This window comes from Myxocyprinus asiaticus, chromosome 16, assembly GCF_019703515.2.
Source record: "Myxocyprinus asiaticus isolate MX2 ecotype Aquarium Trade chromosome 16, UBuf_Myxa_2, whole genome shotgun sequence".
In the NCBI taxonomy this organism is placed as follows: Eukaryota; Metazoa; Chordata; class Actinopteri; order Cypriniformes; family Catostomidae; genus Myxocyprinus; species Myxocyprinus asiaticus.
Window position 1 is genome coordinate 8,672,460 of NC_059359.1, and position 12,142 is coordinate 8,684,601.

Below are 12,142 nucleotides of genomic sequence, written 5' to 3' on the forward strand. Positions count from 1 at the left end.
CCCTCTTGATGGAAGTGAGCGCAGTCAGGAGGGCAGTCTTCAAGGAGAGTGCCTTAAGCTCAGCTGACTGCAAGGGCTCAAAGGGAGCTCTCTGTAGACCCTGAAGAACTACAGAGAGGTCCCATGATGGAACGAGGCGTGGTCTGAAGGGATTCAACCTCCTGGCGCCTCTCAGGAACCTGATGATCAGGTCGTGCTTCCCTAAGGACTTACCGTCCACTGCGTCATGGTGTGCCACTATAGCGGCTACATACACCTTCAAGGTGTAAGGGGACAGCCACCCTTCCAACCTCTCCTGCAGGAAGGAAAGCACTGATCCGACTGCGCATCTCTGGGGGTCTTCGCATCGGGAAGAACACCACTTAGCGAACAGACGCCACTTAAAGGCATACAGGCGCCTTGTAGAGAGGGCCCTAGCCTGAGTGATTGTGTCTACCACCACGGGTGGTAGACCACTTAGGTCTTCGGCGTCCCGTCCAGGGGCCAGACATGGAGATTCCAGAGGTCTGGTCGTGGGTGCGAGATGGTGCTCCGTCCCTGAGAAAGATGGTCCTTCCTCAGGGGAATTTGCCGGGGGGGGGGGGCCTGTCGCGAGGAGCGTGAGGTCCGAGAACCACGTCTGGGTGGGCCAGTAGGGTGCTATCAGGACGACCTGCTCCTCGTCCTCCCTGACCTTGCACAGGGTCTGTGCAAGTAGGCTCACTGGGGGAAATGCATATTTGCGAAGTCCAGGGGGCCAGCTGTGTGCCAATGCGTCTATACCGAGAGTTGCCTCAGTGAGGACGTACCAGAGCGGGCAGTGGGAGGATTCTTGGGAGGTGAACAGGTCTACCTGTGCCTGTCCGAGTCAACTCCAGATCAGCTGGACCACCTGAGGGTGGAGTCTCCACTCTCCCCTGAGGGTAAACTGCCGTGACAGCGCGTCCGCTGCAGTGTCGAAGTCGCCCCGGGATGAGTGGCTTGCAGTAACTTGAGGTGCTGCTGACTCCAGAGGAGGAGATGGCAGGCGAGTTTTGACATACAACGGGAGCGCAGACTGCCTTGACAGTTGACATATGCTACCGTTGCCGTGTTGTCTGCCCGAACTAACACGTGCTTGCCCTGGATCAATGGCCGGAACCTCCGCAGGGTGAGCAGAATTGCCAGCAACTCGAGACAGTTGATATGCCAACGCAGCCGCGGGCCCGTCCATAAGCCGGCGGCTGCGTGCCTGTTGCAAACAGCGCCCCAGCCCATTTTGGAGGTGTCTGTTGTAACCACGACACACCTGGAGACCTGCTCTAGGGGAACGCCTGCCCATAGAAACGTGAGGTTGGTCCAAGGGCTGAAGAGGCGGTGACAGATCGGCGTGATGGCCACGCGATGTGTCCCGCGGCGCCATGCCCATCTCGGGACTCGAGTCTGAAGCCAGTGCTGAAGCGGTCTCATATGCATCAACCCGAGCGGAGTGGCCACCGCTGAGGATGCCACATGCCCTAGGAGCCTCTGAAAGAGTTTCAGTGGAACCGCTGTTTTCTGTTTGAACGCCTTCAAACAGGTCTGCATCGACTGTGCGCGCTCGTTAGTGAGGCGTGCCGTCAATGAGACTGAGTCCAACTCCAAACCGAGAAAAGAAATGCTCTGAACCGGGAGGAGCTTGCTCTTTTCCCAGTTGACCCAAAGCCCTAGTCGGCTGAGGTGCGAGAGCACCAGGTCCCTGTGTGCACACAACTTATCCCGAGAGTGAGCTAGGATTAGCCAATTGTTGAGATAGTTGAGAATGCAAATGCCCACTTCCCTTAACGGGGCAAGAGCTGCCTCTGTGACCTTCGTGAAGACGTGAGGGAACAAGGACAGACCGAAAGGGAGGACCTCGTACTGATACGCCTGACCCTCGAATGCAAACCGCAGGAAGGGTCTGTGTCGTGGAAGTATGCGTCCTTCAGGTCTACCGCCGCGAACCAATCTTGCTGCCAGACTCTCTCCAGAATGCGTTTTTGCGTCAGCATCTTGAACGGGAGTCTGTGTAAAGCCCCGTTCAGTACTCGCAGGTCCAAGATTGGCCGCAACCCACCGCCTTTTTTCGGTACAATGAAGTAGGGGCTGTAAAAACCCCTTCTTCATCTCGGCCGGAGGGACAGGCTCTATCACATCCTTCAGTAGGAGGGTAGCGATCTCCACGCGCAAGGTAGCTGCGTTCTCACCCTTCACCGAGGTGAAGTAGATGCCGTTGAACCTGGGCGGATGCCTGGCTAACTGAATCGCATAGCTGATTCGGACGGTCCGGATCAGCCATCGCGACGGATTGGAAAGCGCAAGCCACTCGTCCAAGCTCCGAGCAAGGGGGACCAAGGGGACAATCTCATCGGACGTACCGGCAGGTGGGGCCTCGCTTTAAGAAAGCGCAAAGTAGGTTGTTCTTCCTTAGGAAGTTACGGTCTTTTAATGTGAGTACAAAGCTGTTGCAGATGTTTTATCAATCTATGGTGGCCAGTGTAGTTTATTTTGCTGTTTTGTGCTGGGGAAGGCATTGGGACAAATGGGGCCAATAAGATAAACAAACTAGTGAGGAAAGCAAGCTCAGTGGTGGGGATAAAATTGGATAATGTGGAAAGGGTTACTGAGGTGAGGATGAGGGGAAAGCTGGAAGACATTATGGGAAATCCTTCACATCCTCTTAATAAGGATCTGAGGAAATTGAAGAGTAGGTTTAGTCAGAGATATATTCAACCCAGTGCTTCAAAATATTTAGGAGGGTCTTTTGTGCCATCTGCCATTAGATTATTCAATGCCACTGTCCACAGCATGTCACACTCTATTGATTAAGTGTTAAACATTTTAAATTTTAAATTTTGTTATGTATGTGTGTGGTTTTTTAAACTGTTTAAAGCGTGTGTTTATGTATATTTATGTGTATTTATTTATTATGTATATGTATTACTGTTATGTGCTACTGTGTCGGATTTAATTTATCCTGTGGGTATTAATAAAAGTATATTGTATCGTATCGTAATATATGACTGGAATAAGTACAGTTTAAGTACAGTATGATTCCAAACTGAAACCAGTATGAGACTGGAAGTAGTTCAGTATGTGTCCTGTATATGACTGGAATAAGTACAGTATGATACCAAACTGAGACCAATATCAGAATAAGTACTGTATGATAACTGTATGATACCAAACTGAGACCAGTATGAGACTGGAATAAATCCAGTATGAGTCCAGTATATGACTGGAATAAGTACAGTATGATAACTGTATGATACCAAACTGAGACCAATATGGGATTGGAATTAGTTCAGTATGAGTCCAGTATATGTCTTGAATAAGTACAGTATGAATACTGTATGATACCAAAATGAGAGCAGTATGAGATTGGAATAAATCCAGTATGAGGCCAGTATATGACTGGAATAAGTACAGTATGATAACTGTATGATACCAAACTGAGACCAATATGGGATTGGAATTAGTTCAGTATGAGTCCAGAATATGACTGGAATAAGTACAGTATGAGTCCAGTATATGACTGGAATAAGTACAGTATGAATACTGTATGATACCAAAATGAGAGCAGTATGAGATTGGAATAAATCCAGTATGAGCCCAGTATATGACTGGAATAAATACAGTATGATAACTGTATGATACCAAACTGAGACCAATATGGGATTGGAATTAGTTCAGTATGAATACTCTATGATACCCAAATGAGAGCAGTATGAGACTGGAATAAGTCCAGTATATGACTGGAATAAGTACAGTATGATAACTGTATGATACCACAATGAGAACAGTATGAGATTGCAATAAGTCCAGTATGAGTCCCGAATGAGACTGGAATAAGTCCAGTATGAGTCCAATATGTTACCAGAATGAGACTGAAATTAGTTCAGTGAATGACTCCCATATGAGACCAGGACCAGACCACTATAAGTCTAGTATAAGACCAGAATGAGTACAGTATGAGTTAGGTATGAGACTAGCATGATTCCAGTATGAAACCGTTATGAGTTGCATATGAGTCCAGCATGACCCCAGTATGACTTACTCATTGGTCTAGTATGGGTCTAGAGTTAGAACAGTATGTGTACAGTTTCTGTCTAGTGTGAGACTTGTATGAGACCAGTATTAGACCACTATGAAACAGTATGAGTCTAGTATGTCTAGTATGAGACAAGAATGAGTTCAGTATTAAATTAGAATGAGTCTGTTATGAAACCAGTTTGAGTTTTGTATGAGTCCCAAATGAGACCAGTATGAGTCCAGTATTAGACCACTATAAGTTGAGTATGAATCCAAAATGAGACCAGAATGAATCCAGTATATGACAAGTCTGAGTTCAGTATGTGTTGTGATTTAAGCAGATCACCCATACAATAAAAGTACTCAGTGGAAGTAGCCTGTCATGTCTCTGTCCTTTTCAGGACTCAAATGGTACTCCTCGCTCGGAGGCTCCTGCCCCTCCAGTTCTCTCCGCCTTGCGGCCCTCCCGTGTGGTTTCCTCCACCTCGGAGGAAGAGGAGGCGCTGACAGAGAAGTTCCTCAAAATCAACTGCAAGTACATCACAGACGGCAAGGTGAGTCAGAATTTGCTTTTACAGTTGCAGCAAATCCAAAGTTACATGAAGTTCCTTGACTTATGGAGGAACGCGGAGGAGTCCTCAGGTTAGGCACTAATAAGATACTTGTCTTCCTCTGGGAAAACTAAAGACTGCAAACAGTAAAGGGTTCCAAGATTTGCTTCAAGTGTAGGAGCTGAGCAACTGTCTCCACTACTGATCTGTTCCCCTTAGCGAACACTCTTTGCCTTACGAGTGTAATTGTATTTGTACAGAGTTGATTGGCTCTAACACTGTCAAAAAATTTCTGTCCACACTTTCACCCCTCTTAGATATGGGACTTAAGTTTTATGGTGTTGCAACACTGAAACTGAGAAAAATGTTTTCAAAGTTTTTTGATTGTCCAGCCAGTTGTATATTATAAAATAATCTCAATATGTTTTCTGTGAATCTGAGCATAGTTAAACCAAACCCCTTTGTCATAGGACAGACCGTAGTGTAGGAGACCCGATTTTGGTTGAAACAGTTGTTCTGTGATTACTATCTGACATACCTGTTTCATGTGTTACAGGGTATTGTTAGTGGGGTGTTGCTGGTGACGCCCAACAACATCATGTTTGACCCTCTCCGAACAGACCCTCTGGTTTTGGAGAGGGGATGTGAGGAGTACGGCATCATGTGTCCATTGGAGGAGGTTCAGTCTGCAGCCGTCTACAGAGAGATCACAGACAGCAAGATCCGAGACTCTGTGCCTCCGTAAGACAACTGCCTTGCCTCATACTGTCACATTAGGACAAAAATCTCAGCAGATGACCAATAATCAAATCCTAAACGAATGTAATGGAATTGTTTCTATAATACTTTGGAATAGGGTCAATAAATATACTTTTCCAGTAGGGGGCAATATTTCATTACTATCTGACATACCTGTTTCATGTGTTACAGGGTATTGTTAGTGGGGTGTTGCTGGTTTTTCCTTTGGAAGGGCAATTTTTTTTCTAACTTTATAGAATGACCCTGTTCCATCCTTTTAAGTCAAACACTTCAGTTTAATCAATTAATTAAATTTGAGTAATGATATGCTGTAGGCTACGATTAAACTGAAATCAACTAATGTGTAGGGTTGGGTATTGGCATTGATTTCCCAATTTAATTTGATTTAATTAGATTCCAAATTTTCTTTTGATCAGTATCTGTTAATTTGAGAATATTTTAGTTACAGTGTCAACACGCATGTTTCAATAATTACAAATTGACTGATCTCTACACTGCATAATGTGCATTGTGACTGAAACAAATTCCGGGATCACTTTTTTTATCATTCACGTCTTTCTAATTATTTTGGCCAATTAGTTAACACACTCTGTAAAATAAAATCTGTAAAATTTACGGTAAAATACCGGCAGCAATGGTTGCCAGAAATTTACCATGTTTCATGGTGACCATGTGACCATGTTTCAGGCTTTATGGGATGTAGTGTAATTTTGATGCCTGTATATTTACGGTTTACTACCATTTAGATTTTTAATTGATATAAACTTTATATATTAACCTTCTAGAACCAAAAAACAACCTTTACTTTTACGTATTTACGATTATACGATTGTTGTTTTTTGATTATTGTTTACATGTATTCTCTTGTTAAATATGATATACATTTTTACCATAAAATTACATTTATTGTCTTGTTAAATATATTATCTTATTTTACCGTAAATGAAGTTAAAAACTGTTAATTGGTTAACGGGTAGTTACCATTTTTACATTCTTTTACCATTAAAATTACAGACATTTTTTACCCTAAAAAATGATTATAATAATACAACACAGAGGAGGAGATGACAGCATTTCTCCAGATTTTTAATATCAAACAAAACTGTTATGTCCTTCATGCCAAATTAAAATAAAACAGAGAAATGAGATGTCAGTGATATGATTCACACAGTAAAAGTGGCTAATGTTCTGTATAAGGATAATGGTTTTATTAATAAAGTTTTATTTAACATTAGGGTTATTTAACATATCCAGATTAATTAACATATCAATATTATTATTAAGTAAATTGTAGCATTTGGTAACTGTGACAGGTTCTTAGCTCTCTTGTAAAGGAGGAAACGGGAGCCGGATAAACAATCCACATGAGTCTTTATTTCTACACACTTTTCAGTATTTTCAATACTGTTTGCTTTTCAGCACAACATGCACACACACAGCTTCGTGCATCTCTCTCTCACTCCCTTCCAGCAAAATGGACTACTCTTTTATATCCCTCTCAGCTTTCACTGCAAACACAAACAGCTTTTAGAGATAATTTCCCACAGGTGTCAATCCTTACCGTTCTTCCTATCGCGGCCTCGCTCTCCACAGACATAACTCGGCCACGCCCCCATCACCACAGTAACATTATATTTTGTGATTTTTCATACCAGTAGCTTTAGTACCATTAACTTACTAAATATACTGTATAACAGCCATCCCTCCAGAACCTTTGGCCTGTAGCAGGTGAGGAGGCTTTTCAGACAGATGGCAGCATAAGGCCTGATTCACACACTCTGAGAGCCGAGCGTGAGCAACGCAGTCACGTTGGGCTTTTACAGTCTTCTGTGTCACTATTCTGTGAGACAGTGCTCCATCTGTGTGCAGAAAGAAAAATGTTATATCATCCTACGGCAAATGTTTTCTTTCATAAGGCCATAAATTATAATTTTTTGTTCCCTGTCTGTCACTCACTCGATGTTGTGTCGATGTAGTGACACTAGGGGTCACTCTTGGGAGCCCCAAACACCTCTGCTTTTTTGAAAAAAGGCCAATGGGAATTGGTGAGTGGAATTCACTCCCCCGGACATACGGGTATAAAAGGAGCTGGTATGCAACCACTCATTCAGATTTTCTCTTCGGAGCCGAGCGGTTGTATTCAGTGCACTGAATTCAGTTTCCCTCCAAAGACGCACCTCAAACTGCTGGATTTACGGCACATTTCAGCGGCTTCTCCCCCTCTGCATCCGTGGAGTGCAGAGAACGCCCCTTAGCACTTCGGCAGAGCGAAAAAAGAGAGTATATTCTAAAAGAGTATATTTTCATTCACAAAAAGAGCGGCACACACGGAACGTCTTTTTAAAGATGCCTTTCCTTTTGTGTGTTATTCCTGGTTGCGGTCGAATCTCTCCGCTTCTGACGGCCACGATCGCTGTCTTACGTGTCTGGGCGCTGTCCACGTGGAGACATCGTTTGTGGATGGATCATGTCCTCATTGCGAGAACATGACCATGGCAACGTTGCGGTTGCGGCTTGCCACCCCAGCGGCTCCCCGCACCGGTCCTTCTACCTACGGGTTTGAGGCCACGTTGGTTAGCACTGGGGGTGATTTGGGGACATCAATGGGACCACCTCCACCAGGTATCCCCCCACGGACCTCCCATTCCCCAGCACGCTCGCTTGCCATGGTCGGGTGCTCTGAGACCGCTGGCTCGTCTCAGGGCAAGTTCGACCTCTTGTTCGGAGCCTGGGAAGACGATGAGTTATTGAGCGCAGCATCGGAGAGCGGGCTCGTCCAGTCGGACACAGAGGCTTCGGCTGGGCTTCCTCCTTCGGGAATGGTCGCCCAGTCTCAGGCCGACGCGGAAATGAAGGACATGCTTTCCCGGGCGGCCGTGAGCGTCGGGCTAGAGTGGAACCCTCAACTCTCCTCTGAACCCTCATGGCTCGATGATTGGTTCCTGGGCGCCACCCACGGCCATGTCCTGCCTCAGTTCCTTTCTTTCCGGAAGTGCATGAGGAGCAGACAAGATCATGGGAGGCACCTTTTACTGCCCGGTCCTGGTCTTTCAGCTCCCCCACTCTCACTACCCTCAATGGTGGAGCGGCCAGGGGGTATTCGGTGATCCCCCAGGTGGATAAGGCGCTCGCAGTGCACTTGTGCCCGAAGAGTGCCGCCACCTGGCGCGGGCGCCCAAAGCTCCCGTCCTGGGCCTGTAGGTTTACGTCGTCCCTGACGACTAGGGCCTATGGTGCCACTGGACAAACCGCCTCCGCCCCGCATGCCACGGCTCTCCTTTAAGTACACCAAGCCAAGGCACTAAAAGAGCTGCACGAGGGTAGTTCTGACCCAGGATTGATGCAGGAACTGCGCTCGGCAACCGACCTCGCTCTCCGGGCGACGAAGGTCACGGTGTGGTCTCTCGGGCAGGCGATGTCCACCCTGGTGGTCCAGGAGCACCACCTTTGGCTCAACTAGGTTGAGATGCGAGAGGCAGACAAGGCACGGTTCCTTAATGCCCCCATCTTCCAGGTTGGCCTGTTCGGCGACACCGTCGACTTTGCCCAGCAGTTCTCGGCGGTGAAGAAGCAGACGGAGGCCATACAACACATCCTGCCCCGGCGCGACTCAAGACCCCGCACCCCGTCTGCTCGTCGCCAAGGGCATCCTCCTGCAGCAACAACACCGGCTCCGCCGCAGCCCGCCCCCGTGGCCCGGCCCCGGCGTGGAGCCCAACGCAGGAAGCAAGCACCACCTGTCTCACGGCTGGCCGCTAAGAACCCGAGGAGGCGGTCTACGCTCCTGTTGCATGTCACAACTCGCCCGCCGTCTCCTCCTCTGGAGTCAGCAGCACCTCAAGTCGCTACAAGCCACTCACATCCCGGGCGACCTCAACACCACAGTGGACGTGCTGTCATGACAGGTTACCCTCAGGGGAGAGTGGAGACTCCACCCCCAGGTGGTCCAGCTGATTTGGAGTCGATTCGGTCGAGCACAGGTAGACCTGTTTACTTCCCGGGAATCCTCCCACTGCCCGCTTTGGTATGCCCTGACCAAGGCACCCCTCGGTATAGATGCGCTGGCACACAGCTGGCCCCCTGGACTACACAAATACACGTTTCCCCCAGTGAGCCTGCTTGCACAGACCCTGTGCAAGGTCAGGGAGGACGAGGAGCTGATCATCCTAATAGCACCCTACTGGCCCACCTAGACATGGTTCTCGGATCTCACGCTCCTCGCGATAGCCCCCCCGGCGAATTCCCCTGAGGAAGGACCTTCTTTCTCAGGGACGGGGCACCATCTGGCACCCACGACCAGGCCTCTGGAATCTCCACGTCTGGCCCTTGGACGGGACGCAGAAGACCAAAGTGGCCTACCATCCACGGTGGTAGACACGATCACTCAGGCTAGGGCTGTGGCATTGCAGTTAGTGCATGTGCTTCGACATGTTGAGCTGTGGTGCTTATGTTACTGATGCAAGTTTGAGTCTGTCTCAGGTCATTTCCCAATCCTGTCCTCCCCTTTCCCCATCTTTTTCTGCCCTCGCTCGTATACCCTCGCTTATGCTTATATGTTGCAAAAAGACCAAAATAAAATAAATATTTAAGCCACCAGACGACAAGTGATTTTGAATGTGAAAGATTCTGAAAAGTTAAAAATACAGTGGCATTACGTTATGTTACAAATTGGATTTATCTTCGGATATCTTATCTAGATTGAACATCTCTCATGTGAAAAATCGGTATTTTGTCTGCGGTTAGCATCAGGAACCACGCTCCTGTACGTTTACTTCAGATATTCAACTTTCTGCTTTATTATACAGGAAATTGATTTTTACTCCAAGGTTAATGAAGCATGAATTCAGCCGCCTACATCTGGATTGCTCACTCATTTCGATTTGTAATAAGAAGTTAATGATTTTAGTAGCCTTTCCACCCCCAGATATTTATATCCTCTGTTGGTTTATGAATAATGATGTGTTGAATTGAGCTCAGAGCTGTATTCTGAGGTTCATCAGTCAGTTTGGGTTCACAGCAGGGTCTCAGTTGTGCAAGTGAAGCACAGATGCCTTTTATCATGCAGATGTACAGACAGAGAGACCTACTTTTCATTTATGCACTTTCATATTCACTTGAATGCTTATTAATTGAACCAAATAATTTTGATTAGAGTACCACCCTTGTCTTAGATGTTTCAGATGTCTTAAAGGGTTAGTTCATCCAAAAATAAAAATTATGTCATAATTTACTTACATTTTCATTACATCATATTTTTTTACTGTATTACAGCAAATTACTGTAATACAGTGATTCTTATCAGCATAATTTGAAGGCAGTACAATAAAAACTACCATGATGAATAAATACTTTACAGTTTAAATAATATACCATCGCTTTTTTGCATTACAGTAATAAAAAAAAATTTGCACATAAGAGTCACCTTAAAGGGATAGTTCACCCAAAAAGGAAATTACAGTCATCATTTACTCACCCTTATGTTGTTCCAAAACTGTATGGCTTGTTTTTCATGCTCCATTGATATTCCACTGATGAAATATAGTCATTTCAATGGGAATCCGCACAATCATGAATTTTATAAAATTGACTTCCGGTGGCGGACAATTTTCCTTTGTGGATTTTGCGTGGAGTTCAAGTTTGGTGAACTTTCACTGGCAAATTCGCCGCTTTGACCAATAGGAAGTTGCTTGGTTTGGCAGTGTCCTCTGTGTGGGTGCCGCTTCGTACACAGCTGCACTGAATATTCACAATGGACAAGGACATCATTTTAGCAGTGAGTTTCTTTTTAACATCACTCTCACAGAGTATAAATTGTAGCATTAAAAAGAGGCTGCTTGGCAATTCATTATTTTTCCTGGTTTCACATGCACTTAACGTCTGACCACGCCTTCTTCGGCAGCAGAATTTTGCAAAGGTAAATGTGACCCCGCATTTAGGCAGAATGACAGCCTCAGTCACCCTTTACTTTAATTTTATGGAAAGATGCAATGAAAGTGAATGGTTACTGTGGCAAACATTCTGCCTAAAATCTCCTTTTGTATTCCATGGAAGAAAGTAAGTCATTCAGGTTTGGAACAACATGAGAATGAGGGCTGAACTATTTCTCTAACTTTTCAGTTGAAAGATACATTTATATGTAAAACCTTTCTATTTGTGCCGCAGGGACCTTGAAGCCGTGTTCTCCGGAAGCTCTCAGCAAATGGATCAGCGTCTAAGGGAAGGTTACAACAGCATGGCTCCTTGCAGCACCGAGGGCTCCATCTCAGAGGATGTCTTCACTGAGTCGGAGCTCTCGCCCATCCGCGAGGAGCGGCAGTCCACAGAGGAGCTCCAGCAGGAGGACAAGTCATCAGGAGACTCGTCCCTATCCGTGCAGACCCTCGCCCAAGAACCTCAGATGGATCAAACCTGCCATAGAGAGGAGGAGGACAAGCTTAAACCAGAGGCACCAAAGGAGGAAGGAGAACCAGCCAGTGACACTGCCCAGCCCAACACCTACAAACAGCCCAGCCAGGAGCAGCCAAGCACACCCACCAGTAGGGACCACCAGCAGCCTCCCCACTGCCAGACCGAAGGAGTCGCCTCCTCCTCAGGTTCCCAGGGCTCAGAGGAAAGTTACCCAAATGAGGCTACACTGACCCGAGAGGGCACTCGAGATTCAGAGACAGATGTAGAGGAGCTGAGGAAGATGTGGAAGAGTCACACTATGCAACAAGCCAAGGAACAGCGAGACAGCGTCCAGCAGGCCCAGAGAGAGACCTTCCAGCAATCCAAGGGCAGCCAGAGATTGAGCTCTGCTGAGGGTATGGCAACATGCTCTCTAG

The 12,142-nt window shown here is 46.5% G+C and overlaps 1 protein-coding gene across 4 annotated transcripts in view; it reads left to right on the forward strand.

The window, feature by feature from the left end:
- Positions 1-12,142, forward strand: part of LOC127454461 (oxidation resistance protein 1-like) — a 240,049-nt gene that overhangs the window by 192,132 nt on the left and 35,775 nt on the right. For all 4 annotated transcript variants that reach the window (XM_051721687.1, XM_051721688.1, XM_051721686.1 and 1 more), the window contains 3 exons: positions 4,410-4,562; positions 5,116-5,300; positions 11,481-12,121. In XM_051721687.1, coding sequence (XP_051577647.1) covers positions 4,410-4,562; positions 5,116-5,300; positions 11,481-12,121 — 979 coding nt within the window. The remainder of the gene's footprint in view (positions 1-4,409; positions 4,563-5,115; positions 5,301-11,480; positions 12,122-12,142) is intronic.